The 17687-nt window shown below is 38.3% G+C and overlaps 1 protein-coding gene across 2 annotated transcripts; it reads right to left on the bottom strand.

Annotated features, from left to right (window-relative positions):
- Positions 1 to 910: 910 nt before the first annotated feature.
- On the bottom strand, positions 911 to 9977 carry LOC125231840. 2 transcript variants are annotated; one of them, XM_048137419.1, is made up of 3 exons: positions 9601 to 9977; positions 4757 to 9107; positions 911 to 1534 (listed from the first exon to the last, which is right to left on the bottom strand). In XM_048137419.1, exons 1-3 carry the CDS (start codon positions 9661 to 9663, stop codon positions 1524 to 1526), a joined length of 4425 nt encoding a protein of 1474 aa, XP_047993376.1. In that variant the 5' UTR covers positions 9664 to 9977; the 3' UTR covers positions 911 to 1523. The 2 variants fall into 2 exon arrangements, with proteins under 2 accessions (XP_047993376.1, XP_047993375.1); XM_048137418.1 differs by lacking the exon at positions 911 to 1534 and adding an exon at positions 2628 to 4004.
- Between the last annotated feature and the right edge of the window lie 7710 nt (positions 9978 to 17687).

Below are 17687 nucleotides of genomic sequence, written 5' to 3'. Positions count from 1 at the left end.
ACCTAGATGGCGTTACTCAATTCCCATACAACAAATCTCCATGTGCACCAAAATAAATATTTCTACATGGAGGTCACTTTAGAGTTATTTTTAGGGTTCCGTAGCCAAAATGGCAAAAACGGAACCCTTATAGTTTCGTCATGTCCGTCTGTCCGTCTGTCCGTCTGTCCGTCTGTCCGTCTGTCACAGCCGATTTACTCGGAAACTATAAGTACTACAGTGATGAAATTTGATGGGAATATGTGTTGTATGAACCGCTACAAAATTATGACACTAAATAGTAAAAAAAAGAATTGGGGGTGGGGCCCCCATACATGTAACTGAGGGATGAAAATTTTTTTTCGATGTACATACCCGTGTGGGGTATCAATGGAAAGGTCTTTTAAAATGATATAAAGTTTTCTAAAAAACATTTTTCTTAAAGTGAACGGTTTTTGAGATATCAGCTCTCAAAGTCGTAAAAAGTATGTCCCCCCCCTCTATTTTTATAACTACGGGGTATAAAATTCTAAAAAAAATAGAGGTGATGCATGCTAATTAACTCTTTCAACGATTTTTGGTTTGATCAAAGTATCTCTTATAGTTTTTGAGATAGGTTGATTTAACTGTAATTTTGGCAGGTGTATAAATTGACATAATAAGTTTATTATATTTGCTGCTACGGAACCCTTTGTGCGCGAGCCCGACTCGCACTTGGCCGGTTTTTTTATTGAAGAATCAAAATTAAATTCGATGTAGATACAATATTAGGTATAGGTCCTATAGGACTTACGTATTGCTAATGTGAGAGTATTTTTTGATGAAGAGTGAACAGGCATCTTCTGGGCGAGCTCACGCCATCCATCGTAGGCCACGTCTTTGCCTTTGGCTAGTCTGTGGCCAAGAGTAAGCCCATTTATAATTTAAAAAAAAGTCTGAAGTACTTATTATTTATTTATCTCTATTAACAGTCATATTTATACTCATAAACCGATGTGCTAATCGGACTGGTGGCGAGATCTCCGTACCTATATTTATTAAATTATCACGAGAAATTTATGAAGCAATATTTAACTATAATAATTTAACTTAAAAATCGTTTAGAAATGGTAGTTTTTAATACCAATAAGATAATTAAGTAATACCTAGGGTAGGAATATGCTATAGGTACATAAATAATACCTATGTAGGGTAGGAATATGATAGGTACATACATAACCATTTGAAAAGGCATACATGTTAACACAAAAGCATAGGGTATTAAAAAAAAAGTATGTAAAAACATTTTAGCATCATCAGACTCTGTCAAGAAACATTAAAATCAAATAATAATTTCTCTTTGCGATTTCAAAGCAGCGATATCCCCTAATCTCTAATCTGTACAACATAAGCTTGAATACAATAGGTACAAATTGTTAAGGTAACAAACAATTAAAATTATACTTTACATTTTGGTACGGAATCTCGTATTTCTTACAAACTATATGTGCCAAAGGATTCTATATTATCTTATGCGTATGATGTTGGCAGAGCTCTCGCAGGCATCAGTTTTCACCTAGAAATAGACCATAATGTTATAGAAAACTCGCTAGTAACATCACGACATAGGTATATCCCTGTTCCAGTATATCATTGGCGATAGGATAAAATAATTATTAATATAGATAACTTCAAAGCTAAAATGAGGGCCTACCACGAAAAACAAAATTGCCTACGATACCTGGATATTGAGAGGGAGGTAGGAAGTATTTTTTTTTCACGGCTCTTTGACATTTCTTAAGTTAGGCTATTTAGCAAATGAGGCAAATTACTTTAAATATAAAATATCAGCCAGTCTGCATGGCTACTTGTCTCTGTCAATTTAAAATTGGAACAGTTGGAAGTTACACTACATTATGATTGCACACAAATTAAAAATGTACCTTAATTTTATTCGGTTACATCGGTGTACATACACTGGGATCAAAGTTATATTCTTGTCTTGACACGTAAATTCTAGTAGGTACAGTAATCCACAAAATTATCCTACCAAGGTTTCTCCATTTTATAAATCAGGGTTTAAAGCCCATTTTAACAGTTTGATACTTATTACAAATTGTCTTTAACGAAAGTGGCCAAAAGTCATTTTTGTCACATTTATTTTCAAAAGATTAATTTTATTTTTAGATGATGTGTTACTGGTAATGTGCTTCTAATAATAGAAAAGTTAAACTAGGATTATACACATTATTTATTCTTAATTTTACGAACTCTTAACCACTCTCGATCAATTAAAAATAATAACATAAGTAAAATACGATACAATAAAATACCATGCAAAAGACATGCTCTAAAACACTAAAAGCCAAAATCAATAGTATAAAACTAACCTAGTTTTGATTAAAGATTTACCTACTATTAGGTACTTAAGTAAAACCAAATTAACACATAATATTCACTGATACATTCATTAATAATAAGTAAAAGACATCACAGCTAAAATACAAATTAGCTACAGCTAAAAAAAAACAACATAAGTAAATAAGAGTTTTGAATGATTCACGGTTATTTTCATTAGACTTATATTGACCGGGATATAGACCGTGAACAAAAATGTTTTCCGTGATCATGATGCATGCAACTGCGTCGAAATATCGGGAGCTCGACAAAAATCAAAAAGGTAATCACGGTCTATATCCCGGTCAATATAAGTCTAACATAAGTAAATGTTTGATGAATAAATATGTTAAAAATTTAAAAAGAAAATCACGTATCTTGATTCATGATTCAAATTTATATCGTTATTAAAATGATTCGAATAAATATTTGATTGGTATCAATTATTTAGTTATGTTAATTGATGTAAGTATTTTATTGAGGAAATACTTCACGGCATGATTATGAACAATTTTAAATATTAAGTTATTAGATTGAATTGACATTAATAAATTACAGCATTCTATTTTAACACCTTCACTATCCCAACTACGAACTACCAACCTTACATCTTTGTGGTAGAGGCAGTTTTGCAGTGGCCCATATGTGAGCATTGGACTGTGAACGGGTTTAAGCGTTGGTTGGTTAAATAGGCGTCTATGTTCAGTGATTTTCTATACTCGCGTGATGTTCATAATTAATAATTATTGTGTTGTTTTTTGATTACAGCTCTATAATATCTTAAACTAAAGCATTTCGTAAATGTTAGAGTTGTATGTTAAGGAGATGTAGTAAAATAGTTGCAACATAGTACCTATGGTATCTACGGTTTAAATGAAGCAATAAATTTTATTGAAACAATGTTTACAACATCCCTTAACATGGTGCACGGTTGTATTACGCGACGAACGCTTAATAATCTAATGACCATTACGCACCCATCAGCGTTAAGCGCACTGACATCTTTCCTTTTCCTACATTCTTTCAATCGAATCAATCGCACGCGTTCACCGCTCGCAATAAAACAAAACGCGCACAAATTCAACGCCAAGCGCGTCATTTTCAATAATTGGCGGGTTCTTGGCCCTGAATGTGTTAGGTTGGTTTTAGTGTCACGCGGAACGACCGCGCAGAGCGATCCGCATTGGACTAATTATCTATTACATTCAGGGAGCGTTTTAGAGTAAAGCGGACGGGTCCGGGACGACAACATCAACTTCATAGTCATGGTCGTGCCGATCGGTCTGCGTGACACTAAAGCCTCCGCCACAAATAAAGCGTTTTGATAGCGTAGCGTTAGCAGAGCGGCATGTGCGCGGATTCGCAATCCGCGCTCGTTAGTTCACGCCGGCGTCCGCTGGGCGCAACGCCAGCGTCCGGCGCACCGCTATAATTGCGCTCCGCTAACGCTGGGTACGCTTTCAAAACGCGCATGTGTGGCCGAGCTTCAAAACCAGCCTAAATAATTAGCATAGCGATGATAGTGACGACGGCGAGCAGCAAGCCCAACAGCGTCAGCCAGTCCAGTTCAGCCAGGTGTTGGGATATCATCAGGGTGTAGGTACAAGCTAACATCAACGTGCCATCGTGCCAATCGCGCTTCAAGTCGCCTGCCGAAATAAAGGGGCTTAGAATCAAACAAATTGGTGCGGGGTACTTTTGCGAGGACCAATACTTCAGCACTAACAGCATCGAAAGTAACAAATCAGAAATCAGACAGGGGTCAGAATAATTTAAAGGTTCACCTATCTTATAAAAATTATTGAGCTCGGCTGAAATTTAAATATGGCTGCCAGTAGTCGATATATAGGTAAGGACCAGCAGGATAAGGACCAGCAGGGTTATGTCATTAATACATGATTGCCGCGGCGAGCGGTATGTCGCCGCGAGTTAGTATATCTCGCGGCGACATATGTCTCAATCCGCACATTGTCGACGACATGTGACAATCATGTGCTTGTCCCCGACAAATGTTTCGTGAAACAGAGGTCAACTTTTCCAAGTTGACTGTTGATGCTGAGAGTGCTATGCGTTAGTTATTCGTACTTTCAGGTCTACCTATAAATACATGTAGGCCACACTTGACGAAACCTCACTAAGACCATCTGAAATATGTTTGCTAAATAACTGATTTGGTGGATTAATGTATTGAATTGAACTTATTTTTGGTCTTTATTGGTAGTGGTAATTCTTTTAGCGTGACCTACATGTTCATCATCAAAAATATCATGCCTAATTTATTTAGCCATGATTTATACTCGGCTGTTATGATTGTGCTTGCGAAAGTTACATCTAACGTGAAACACAAAAAGCGATGGTTAAAATGAAAACCAAACACCATGCATGATAATGGGCCACATACCTCGTGATTCGCTTTGTGAATTGTTTTGCCGCTTTGCTCGCCACGGTACTATATTAGTTGGCAGGTCTTGGCTCGCCGGCTCGTCTATCCGATCCACGGACAACCGGCCTAGTTGCTGATTCATTGTCTGAACTAGTTTTGGTGAGCTTAGCTCATCTCGCACCTTCTCAGGTTCCTTCTGATCAACACTGTGCAGTTTTAGATTGCCATCTAAATTGAATATTGTCGCCAACTCCTCGGATGAATTGTATTCAGCAGAATCGGCGGCATCTTTCTTTACTTCTAAATCGTCTTCGTAAATTGATAAATTAACAGATGCTCTATTAGGTACTGGTTTTGGCACTTCTTGAGTCACTTGGCTCAATTGCTTACTAGCCTCAGTAATACCCTTTACTTTGGGTTTATCGCTATCGTCATCTTTTGGTGGTTTAGGAACAAACAACTTTTCATTAACTTGAGATATACCAGCAATCAGATCAGAGATGCCGTCTTTCAATTCTTTAAAGGCGTTTATTTCGCTTATTTCTTGTAATTTTTCATCTGAATTCAAGAATGGATTGGTCGATTTCATTTTAGGTGGAGATAATTTTCTTTCATTATTGTATTCAGAATCGTTCTGATTCTTTAGTTCAACTTTGATAGAGTCATTCTGCACTTTTAATGGGAATACTTCTGGTACCAGCTTTTTCTCTGGAGTCTTAACTGTGGTTTCTTGTGCCTTTAGTGGCTCTTCAGTTTTATTGATGTAACTTGAAAGCCGTAAGCTTTCGTCGTCAAAATTCAACTCTTTTTCATGGCTATGTTTGAGTTGATCTTCTACTCTGTGTAACTGATCTGATATTGCAAGAAGACTGTCTTCTGTTTTTTGGCCTTTTGTTTGTTCGGTATCAGACATCACAAGCCTGTTAGTGGGTTCACTCACAACCTCAGAATGTACATTGACTAATTTTATTTCTGGTTGAGAATTATCATAGCAGTCACTGGTTAGGCCATTCAAGAAATGAGACCTACTGTCTGATATCTTGGTATTTATGTCTGGCCTTTTCTCCGTGTTATTATTTCTATTTTTATCTAGTTCAGCTAAAGCTACACCTAACTTATTACTAGTGTCCATTGCTTCCTGTGCGAGCATAGTGAGTACCTGCTGAAATTCGTCCTTAGACGATCGCTTAGAAGCTTGTGGTGATCGATTTGATGGGGATGAACTTTTGGACTTATCACAAGATGCAGGTTTGGGGAGATATTTATCGTCACTATGAATGTATGAATCGTCTTTTGCGAAATGATGATTTGGCGAGTGCGAGTTATTGACGAAGAGACCAACAGTATTATGCCTTTGCTTTACCTTATTTCGAGGATAGTGCTCTGGCTCGTTGTCGTTGTTTTCGAAAGTGTCCCGCAAGCGCCTCATGACGTCACTGTTGCTATGAGTTTTTTGCAGCGTTGCTACTTTGCTCATATTAAGTGCGTCGTCGATTTCTTTTTGAATCATAGTAAAAATGTTAGCTGAAAGAGACCTAACTGCTCGTTTCTTTTTAAGATTAGCTGCAGACTCTTTAGTGTAAGGATACTCGTTGTAGCTGTGATTATTATTTATGTGACCATAATCTTCTCCATTAAACAACGATGAATGTCTAGCGTCTTTCCTTAAACTTCTGTATGCTAAATCATCTGACACAAGATCTGGCGATCTCCTAGGAATAAATCGTGAGCGTCCCTTACTTTCAGGTGTCGCATGGAGATAGTCACTTTGAGGAGCAGGAGAAACTGGTCCTAGAGGAATTCCAAAAGGTGGTTGTGGTTCAAGTGTTTTCAAACGGTTGTTCGTTTGTTTTATATTTCTGTAAACAACGTCGTCATGAACAATATCAGGTTCGTCACGCCCCGAATATCTTTCGTCATCTGAAGCATAAGGTACGTACACCGGAGAAGCAAGCATGTAACTAATTTGTGCTTGAGCTTCCTTCAAATTTGGCTTGTCTTTTGAGAACGAATTCATTCTACGGAATGCCATATCGTCTTGCAATTTATCGGGCAGTGTTGATCTCCTAGATATCCGCCGAAGCGGCGTTGACAGTTGACTTCTTAACTGGACCTCGTCATCATTTCCATTCCAGTCATTGAAGTGGTCATTGTATTTCGGAGTCATTGACTCTCGTCTTTCAGCCCTGTCTAATAGGTCTTCGTCTCCTAAACCTAAGCTATTGTAAATTGCCTCAAGTTCATTAAGAGCATCATCAAGGTTCGTTGACTTGCGACGTTCTGAGCTCTTATCATCGTCTGAAGGTATCTGATAGCTATTAGTCACAAAGGTGTCAGATTTATGACGGACGTGTGTTTTGGAGGTCGGGGAAGTGACCGCTTTGGGCGGTTCAACGGTGACCGACCTTTTATACTCGGTCGTTGCTTTCCACATTTTGGCACCGTCTATAACGTCTCGTGTCTGATCAACACTTGCTGCTCTATTCTTATTTTGCATATCAATATTTTCTATATGACTCGGTATACTATTACTGCCCTCTGAATAATGATGCATTCTGGGTGTATTCCTTACATGATCACTGTTGCTTCTAGTGTTGGCATAGATGTTCTGTTGTTTTTTCTGCCTTTCGGCATCGTCTAATTTCTTCCAAAATTCAGAAGCGTTTCTCGGTCTGCGATAGACACTTTCAGCGACATTAACTGATGTTTGTGAATCGCTAAGATATTGATTTTCGTAACCGTTTTGACTAGTTTTAATGCTTATAGGTCTGCGTGACCTGGGACTGTGGTCAGCATAATAGAGGAAATCATTCCTGGTTTGGACTGGTTCGGGTTTAACTATATTGTGTTGTTCGGTTTTATTTCTCCATGGTGGTGTAAAAGCATAAATTCCATAGTGATTAGGTTCAGCGGAAACTGATGCTGGCCTTCTTGGCTGTTCAGTTTTCTGATACAGATGTTGCAAGTATTCGTTGTTTTGTATGGCAAGGTGGTCTTCCGAGTTCGATATCGGTCGACGTAGTCCATTAGGCCCATGATTGGTCGTTCTCTCTTGACTCCGTCTCATTACTCGTTCGAAGTCGTTGTTAGGTACGCCGTGCGTAATGTTTTGGTTGCTGCCCATTCTATCGGATACTACCGAATGGTTTTCATAGTACATCGATATAGGGGTTGCGACTTTTCTATGCATATCTCTAGGAGGCGGCACTGGTGGGGCTCGTTCCTCCCTTTTAATATTAGTAACATTTCCAAGAGGAAACTTAACGTACATGACTTTATCTGTATTTTCTTCAGGGCGAGGCACAGATTTTTCCCTGTTATTGTTAGCGTAAAGCGGTTCTTTGACAAAGTTACCTTGAAACGGTATGGAGTAGTTAATATGTTCGTTGTTAATTTTCGCATTAAAATTAATTGATGATGGGTAACTTTGAGTTGATGGAAATGAAGATATTGATTCGGATTTAATTGGTCGGCGGGTTAGATCGTTGCTAAGTTCAGGTTTTTGTTTATTCTGTTCTCGTTTGCAGGTGCCGTAACCACTGCTTTGGCTTGTGGGTGTTCGTGTAAGCATTTCCACTTCAGCTTTGGTGTATCCTTGCTGCAGTAGTTCGGCTTCTTTGTTGAGCTGGTTCTCCTCGTCTCTCGAGAGTCTTTTAATGTAGCGTTCATTCCGAGCGCTGCGTGACCTCTTGTTCAGCGAGCTGTCACGTGAACGCATCAATGAGTCGTCGCTTCTGAATCGGACCATTGAAGATGAATTCGACGACTTCAAGGATTCTTCGTCGCTACTCGATTCTGCCCGCATGCTATTCCGCAATGCTTCAACTCTGGCTTTTAGACGTCCTTTCCTTGTTTTTCTCATCGTAGGTTCTGGACCAACTCTTCCTGACCCGGTGGAAACGTTATCACGCAAGCTTAGTGACTCTTTTGACGCTTGAACTTCTCTGGTTTTAGGTCGGTAGTTGATGAAGCCAGCGGATGGGTCAGAAAGCACTCCATCGTCATTGAAATCACGACCATTGGGTTTAGCTAAGCTCTGGGCCCGTCTAGTTTCTCTTATAACTATGTGGTCGAAGTTGTTGACTGCAGGGGTTCTTTTCTTCTTTTTATTAGATTTCCTCTTAGACGTGGAGCGCAAACTGCCACCCTCTTCACTTTCGGAGGAAGATCCACTTTCATCGTCCTTCTTTTTTCGTCTAAAGAGCTTTCCGATGGACCATTTCTTGTCTTTTTTGCGTTCTGTATCAGCCGGTTGTGGAGCTCTGATGACTTGGTGCTGTAGGGCTCCATGGTCCCCGTTGTAGGGGCGGTAAGCCCCCGTGGAAGCCCCCGAGATGTCTCGGTGCGGCACCGGAGGTGAGTTGACTGCCTGAAAAACAAAAAGCAAACGATTAATAAAATGAAACAAAATTAAATGCGACTAGAGTGTGAAGTTTGAATAAATAAATTCATAGTGATAAAATTGTCTTATGGAAATAACACATAATTTACATAACTAACGACAGTTGTTACGAACTACGAACGAAAAACTCGCCTTGCTGTCTAGAAGATAAATTAGTCAAGGGCGATGTTTTGGCTGCTATTCAAATTTAGAAATTTTATGAATAGTTTCTTTGTTTCTGCCGCAGCATAATTATGGAATTTAATAATTGTGATTTATGTATACTTCCTAAAATGCGATATCATTAGTTTATCGCAGGATATCTGAGGTTAAAAGTTCAAAGTCAGTTTCTGATCCATTTGTTTACGTCTTTTTAGCTAACTGTTGGGCACGGTGACTTACCAGATAACGTAAATCATGATTTATTTTAGTATTAGGTAATACAGGAATTTATGTATAATGTTATTATTTGACAACTCACAGGCAGGAATGATCTGAAAAAGTTATTATTCGGTCGTTCTGCTACCTCAATCATGGCTACCATTCTCACATAACACTGTAATCCAAATTAAGTAATGTATTTCCAAGCACCACACTAAAATAGGTTTACACAAGAAAATTTTCACATCATCGTTTTTTACAAAATTGGATTTTTGACTATTATTTTAAATCATACTGGCGACACATATTCACTTCAATTTAGAAAGCGCTATCACTCCACATTTTAAACACTGATTAACCTCAGTAGGTTCGAAAACTAGTCCCTATACCAAAATACTACACTCTATTTGTTAGAAAAACAAACGTGTAAGTATTTTTAGATATTTTCCGCGCACAGGCGCGTGCGTCTCGCTCCGTTCGGCCCGTCGACTCGTGAAATCTCAAGAATATTTCAGTCTCGCATTCTGTACACCCTTCTACCACGTCAAACTAATCTTTATATCTATGAAGTAGGAGCTATATTGGGTGAAGCGGATGGATTAAGGTGCGTGAAATCCATGTTATCCTATATTCCGTAGCTATAATAACACAGACGGCTCCATTGGGCATCGGCTCCACAATCTTAATTATTTATAAACTCACGAGCGGTTATTTATTTTTATTTTGTATGCAATTCTCAGTTGGGAACGCATGGAATCTACAGCTGAACTAATTTATAGAGGTGTGTAATGTTTTCAGAAATAAGAGGGTGATTTATCAGGGTGTTTAGTTTTAAATGGGTAAGTAAATCGTAAACGACGTTAACTGGAGTGACAGATGAATGAAGAGTAGTTGTTGATTGGTGACGAGACTTGGCAGCTTGACGCGAGTAAGTATTTAAAGTACATTGACATTTTATTGCCTTTGTTGTCAATATACTATCGTGTTTATTTTCGTTATGGCCAAAAACAAGTTCAGCGTTCATTTGATCGACTATGTTGACACAAATCAATGCAGTTCGTTTCGGCTGTAATATTAATTACAGCGTTATTGTATTTAATACATATATGTACCAAGTATGAAGGCAGCTATTGCAGTATGCAAACTTTTAACCCGGCATCGGCAGTATCCCATGGAGGCATGTCACTCCAGAGGCGAAATGCGCACTTTAACCCTTTGACATTCATACGATCCATTCTTCAGCCATTTAACCAAAGAAGTCGCGTAAAATAAATCTTCTTTCTCACTATAATCTCAATGAATCGTGAGTATCGTTACTCTAACTATAACAGCTAATGTGGCACTTCGTCTAATGGCGATGCACGTTAATGCGCGAAAGCTTTTACAGCAACACTGCATTTGCTGACTGTATCGGTCAGATCACTCATAGTGGATGAGAAACAATAAGTTTAGATATGATTAGATCTACTGAAAACCAGAGAAACTAGTTTTGCATGTTTAATAGGCACAAGAATTTAAATAAGATATTGAATTACTTAATTTCATTCTTTATCCAAATTATCCAAACTTTTATTACTGACTACTCTCAACAGACAGTATATATCCGTCGTCTCCTATACACCGCTCTGATAAAACAACGTGGATTGTGAGAAACCTCCTAATTATGTCCGTCATCAGAACAACTCGATGGTATAGTAGTACTTGCACGATTGCAAGGTTGACCTAAACTTACTACGTATACATAATTTTGTAAATGGAATAAAACCTTATCACAGTATGTACCTACATGTACCTATAAAAAATACCGTACCGTATCAAGGAAATGCTCTCGACATTTTCTAAGCCAATCTAACAATTCTAGTTCAAAGTGCATTTCGCATTTCGTTTCAATCCTAGTAAATTTGGATCGAAAAGACTTTGGTTTGAAGTCCGCATTGCATCTAGTTCTATACATTTTTATGGACTTTTATTGTAAATTGGATAAGAAAGCTTACGGATAAAAATGTTCGGGTAAATGTTCGATTTCAATAATTATTACTAAAGGTAACCGTGTTGAATTCGTACAATATTTTTTCTAAGACTTGCCTAGTAAATATAAAAGTATGTAGAGAATTATAACATGCCTATAAGAGTAAAGTACGAAAATTTAAAAGTTCAGATCCATTTATCTCATGGATATTATAAACTCGTTTGAACATTTACTGATGGGTATCCTATCCTATCCATCTTCATAAACTATATATTTAATTCCTGCTGAAATGAAACTCTTTTACAAGAGAAATCACTGACATATTTTTTTACATCAAGCATTATTTACTTTCACAGATTATACGGAAAATCATGCTGTACAAAAATATTAGTCTAAAATACTTCAAGTTTTCATAAGTCGCGAGCAACTTGTGGACGCATTAAAGTTTCGGGCTTTAAAACAAGCGCAGATCCAGCTTCGTGCCCAGGGGGGGGTCACGTGGTAAAGGCCCGGGGCCCCAGGGGGGGTCACGTGGTCTATTTGTATGGCCAACTTAGGCTCCAGGGGGGGTCATGACCCCCATGACCTTCCCCCCTGGATCCGCGCATGTTTTAAAACTGGTGCTACGTACCCAGCTGCTTCCTGCTTGTCATGAGATCCGGCCAGTAAAGGCATTATGACGTAATAATGCTTTCCTAGATACGAATTTGAAAACGTATCCAAGACTAGTAGTAGTAGTAGTAGTAGTAATCACTTTATTGTGTACAGCAGTTTATATACAATTTGTAGGAATAGAGATACTAGTACCTATAAGAAAGTTAAAGAGAATGAATTAAATATTGGGACGACAGATGCAACAGAAATTCCGATAAGTTTCCACCTATTTGAATTTTCATTCAATGACTGTCATGTCAGTTACTGAATTGTATTGTTGTAGTGTTATAACCATTTGTTCACCAATACTGCATAATAAATTAACAGCTATAAATGAAGAAAAAATAGTTATTTGTTTTACAAGGGGGCAAAGTTGTTGTTTAACCGCACGTGCCAATAATGACACCCGAGCAAGCGGAAGATTCCAAAAAATGGAATCTTGAGCGTTGCGAGGGTTTCAAGGCACGAAGGTTAAACAAACTTTGCCACTGAGTGAAACACAACATTTTTCACCACACCAACTCGAACAAAATACTGACTATAAAACATGAAACTAAATCAATCAATTTATTCAATATTTATGATCCAAAATCATCATTTGTAGGTAAATTCTACCAGCCATCTGAAGATATCAAGTTAAAATTTGTATGAAATTACTTTGCTCTCTTGTGAATAAAATGCAATTTTGCTATCTGTTTTCGAATAACAAGCCTTTACCAGTTGGAGTGGTGAAAAAACTTTTTTCATACACATTTTTAAATGCCAGCTCACTGTTTCACTATATTACGACATATCATCATCATCATCAACATCATCGATATTACGACAGCCGCAATGACAATTTCTCCCTACAAAAGTGAACTATCAGTCTATCATACCTATCATCATTCCCCACATAGGGAGCAAACTATTGAACTGAACTACGTTTGTATCCACAAGGATCACAAATGGTCACGATGTAATGCTCTTCATAAAAATCATCTTTCCATTACAAATCGATAATCAAAGCCCTTTAATAGCTAAGTACATAAGCTGTCTCTGTAACTCGAGAAATGTATCAAAGACCACAAATATAACCGGAGATGAGTCAAGTGCACGTGTAACACTATTTTAGGGTTCCCTTGTAGGCGAACCTATTTGTAAGACTACTGAAATAAATACCCATAAATTAGTTAAGGTCTAAGTATTAATAGATATGAATGTGTAGGTGAAGTTATAATTTAGTTTGGCTATTAATAATTTGCATGATTAGTTACGACAGATATGTTTTTGAGAAGATTCAGATTTCAGATTCAGATTCAGGGGGTAACTCCAGCCAGCAGATCCTGCTGCAAGGACTAGGAAGGGGAGACTACAGGGGGAGGAGATTTTGATACGCAATAGCGCTGTAGGCTCACGTGACTCTGATGATTGAGCCTAAGAGGCAGCGAGTCGTTGGATATGTCTGCGTCACATCTCACCGACTAAGACTCGAACGCAGAATCAGACAGAGTACGTTTGCAAACTGGCTCATTGCGCAGCAACCCCTGCTGCCCCGCCGTAGGCCCCCGCAGCCTGTCCAAGACACCAGAGCACCCAGTAGATAGGGTTGGGAGTGTAGGGTTTGCAGTCAGGATAGTAGGAGAGACGGGAAATTTGGAGCCGACCCGAATACAAGGCATCGTAAAGTCAGCGTTGGGTAGATAAATACTATACTTGGTGTGTAATAAATATTAGGTGTGAGGATATGTGACTGCATTTAAAATACACCCTCCCCTTTGTCTCACTTGTCATTTCTTCGTCTCGGATGTATCAGACGGAAGCTGGCTAGCTTCCAGAGGGGCTTCTCCCGTCTTCTTTTACGGTTTCAGAGCCAGCTTGATGTCGTTGCACGTTGTAGTTGAGTTATTTCAGCGATAGTGGAGTATATCGGTAGTTTTCTATAACTCCACGGATCCCATGTATATTGTTCTTCTTTGTCTCAATTCTTCCATAAGTAGTCTCTACGCGTGAAGTGTGTTGATTACTACATTGCCACTGTTAAGATCACCCAGTTCACCCACAACACTTTACTATACGTTAACTAAACAAATGACACTAAAAAATCAAAACGTAACTAAGTAATTGTTAAATTTGGTAAATATTTCACACTGTAACTGCTTTCACTGTAAGATAAAACTGAGGCTAGCATTCTGAAGATATTGTAGCACAGTTCTCAGTTTTGTTCAACCGGCTGCGCAGCGCATTCTTGATGATGATCTACGAAGAGGGTTGAGTTGAGCACTGTTTAGATAATGAGTTATTTTTTCTGTTGCTTATTCTCGTTGATAGTTTCATTTCATGTCATTCTTTGTGAACTCGATGTATTTCTTGACAGACGACAAACACGTGAGGTTTAGTGCAAACAGTTTGAGTGTCCATAATATGAGCAGACTTGGCGAAGTAATAAGGGCTCCAGTAACGTTGTCCTGTTGTGGGTAAGTGCAGAGTAATGTAATAGTGTTGCTGGTTGTAGACGTCTACGGCGATATGTTTGATAACACGTCCGCTGATGGGATAATTAAGAATGAATAACGTTTTAAAGCGCTGATGCAACTATGTATTACCATTTAGGCAAATAAGGGTTTATGTATTTCTTTGGTGTCTTCTTGTGACATCTATTTCTTCGAGCTCATAAAATACCCTCACAATTTTAGGCCCATACTTTCACGGTGCATCCATTCACCACAACACATATAGAATTAGATACACAAGTTCACTTAAGGATAGCACAGATAATAACAACGACAAATTATGGTAGTAATAGTCACTTCATCATCTACACTCGAAATCACTTAATAAGTACTATACTTCTGTTAGTACCTACTATTTTGACTACCACAAGTAGGTACCACAACACTAGATCGCGCCCGTATGTATTCATGTAGGTAGTAGGTACCTAAAACTGAGAGAATAAAAATATAGTTTAATATAGTTGGCCGGTTTAGTCTGGTCTGGTAATAAAAGCGATTGTTATTTTTTTTTTCTCTTGTAGGTAGCGTGGGTTCGAATGCCAGATGGGGCCTATTGTCTTAATTATAAATTTGCGTCAGGAATTTGGAAAGACATTTGGATGAAAAGATTTAATGGGGTTTGCAGTTATATTATGGTCGGGCGGCCGGCCGTTAAACAACCCTATATCAATAGAGTATTGCTTAATTTATATCCTTTTTGACCGTGTTTGGCAGAATAGCGGTGACTGGAGGCCAGATGTGTGCGTCTTTACAAGGAAATTGTCTTGGTTTTTTTTAAGAAAGTAATTTATCCTTTTCTTTAATGGGAAGTTATTGGCTTGGTTTATGGTTTGGAAGTGCAATGTGTTATGTTGTAAAAGTTGCCCAGATAGTTCAAGAAAACAGCCCGTGTTTTTTTTTCCTTTTTTTGAGTCTCAGATACTTGTTTGGTATTTCCAGCTAGCTATGTATCATTGGGGGTTGAGTAAGTACCTAAGGTGCTATTATGTAAAGCTAAGTAAAGTGAAGTTAGTATCCACAATATTATAGGTATGTTTTCCAAACTAAGATATTTCGTTACAGTTCTTAGTTAAAACGGTACCAAAGGTATGATATAAAGTGTTATACAGCGCAAAAGCAATGGTAATTTTAATGCTGACAACCTGGTCAAATAGACATCGCTATCGGTTTTATTGAGACCAACATTACAGGCCTTCTTAAATCAACTTTCCTGTCTAGTGCAGAACCGTAGCGCTAGTTCTAGACACATAACTTAATTAACTAATATGAACTATGCGGCCCATGGAAATTGCGTAGTGGAAATTTTAGCTAATATAGTTTAATTGAGGTACCTGGACTATGTGACCTGTCTTACCTACCTAGTTACTAAAATAGTCAGGTATAATTTTATGGTAACGTCACGGCTATCGCTCAACGGTTCTGCGAGTCAATGTTAACTTTTGTTCTCGATTCATTAATTCAAAACTGATCAAATAAGGCGTTACTTAATGTAACTTAAGATTAGATTCAATAGGACTATAAGATTAGCTTAAATATAACTGAAATTGGTCACGTGACTGGCTCTTTCAGGCTAGTGACATATAACCTTATCTTAAGTCGATGCTAGATTATAAATTTGAAATCAAAGTTAGGTAGGTGTAATAATAATAAGTTACTTAAAATGATAGCGTGTACAAATGATAGGTATACATTATTGAATGTTTCGCTTGGTTATTCTTAAAATGTAAATTTAGTATTAAGTACAGTTACATGATATTTGTATCCGATTTACATTTTGTTACCTCGCCTAGAAACAAATAAATAATTACCATTAGATTGAACTATGTGGAATACAAACTTACTATGTGTTGTGCTTATTAAATAGTAAATAAATAGTCGCGTTATATAAATTAGGCACAATGTGTATAATTAGCTAAACTGGGCGTATAATTGTAATCAGCTGATATCCCTTTCGTTGAGGCTTAACAACTTGGTCAAGCTAAATCTAGTTAAATAGACACCTAAACCTAGGAGCACCGGTGTTAGCGCTAAGTAAGACAACAGAGATGGAACGAGCTCACCAATTTGGTCGCAATGAAGGTGTAGTTAGCATCAGCCGCTGCTTCTCGACGTTGGGTAGTAGGCGCCAGGCCCAGGTTCGGTATGGGCGGCGCGACGACGAGAGCCACCGGCACTTGGCTTGATTCGCTACTAAGTACTCCTAAGTGTAGGTATTTAATCTAACACTGTCTCTAAAAATTGAGCAACTGTCACTGTAAGTATGTAAACACACTGCACACGCTTGTGGTGCGGGAAGAAGCTCGTAACTCGCACTGCGGATTGTCTGTTTGGATGCTACTGGGTGTTTTTGGTCTCGCACTGTCTCTATAAATTGAGTAAATAAGAAAACACACGGCACACTCGTAACGCGAAAACTATAAGCTCTATACATTTTAACACTACTGTCACAATCACAAAAGTCTGAAGTTAGGTCGCGGGAGCTTTGGTCGGGTCGGGGCGCGTCGGCGGTATTTAGATGCACGTGCAACGGTTGCACTTGGGATCTATTGTTTCGATGGGTTTTTACGCGTTTATGAGACTTGCTCCGGACACGACCGTCCACCACGGCGTCCCAAATGGTTCTCCTACGACAGATATGTTTTTGAGAAGAAAAAAAACTCGGCAACGCTAAATGAATCGTTTTTAAGTCTACAGAAACTCTAGAGATGTTTAGAATACCTATAATTTGCAAGGTTTGCGTAGGTGATGTACGCGATATCGATCGATATTCTATACATATATCAAAGACGTCATCTTTGCTTTTTGCCTTTGACATCCTTACATCCTACATCTGATACTCGTAAGTTGTAGGTTGGTGTCATTGAGGCCACTGATATGAAGAAATATCCAAACTTTAATAGAGAAGATGGCTTTACTTTACCACCGGCTTGGGATCCAGTAGTACATCTATAAACAAAAGGAACAAACATGACGAAATAAAGGAACAAACACGACGAAAACTGTGAGGCATTTGTCATTGTGGATGCTTCGATATGTATCCTGACCAGGAGGCCGATTTTTGAGTCTCACGGC

The sequence above is a fragment of the Leguminivora glycinivorella genome, chromosome 12 (genome assembly GCF_023078275.1).
Source record: "Leguminivora glycinivorella isolate SPB_JAAS2020 chromosome 12, LegGlyc_1.1, whole genome shotgun sequence".
In the NCBI taxonomy this organism is placed as follows: domain Eukaryota; kingdom Metazoa; phylum Arthropoda; class Insecta; order Lepidoptera; family Tortricidae; genus Leguminivora; species Leguminivora glycinivorella.
The sequence above is the reverse complement of the archived record's forward strand: the minus strand, read 5'-3'. Positions and strand labels throughout refer to the sequence as shown.

Coding starts and splice junctions, on each gene's coding strand:
- LOC125231840 (XM_048137418.1), bottom strand. CDS start 9,663: ATGGTAGCCATGATTGAGGTAGCAGAACGACCGAATAATAACTTTTTC. Junction 9,108..9,600: donor TTTTCAGATCATTCCTGCCT/GTGAGTTGTCAA, acceptor TTTGTTTTTCAG/GCAGTCAACTCACCTCCGGT. Junction 4,005..4,756: donor TTCACAAAGCGAATCACGAG/GTATGTGGCCCA, acceptor TTATTTCGGCAG/GCGACTTGAAGCGCGATTGG.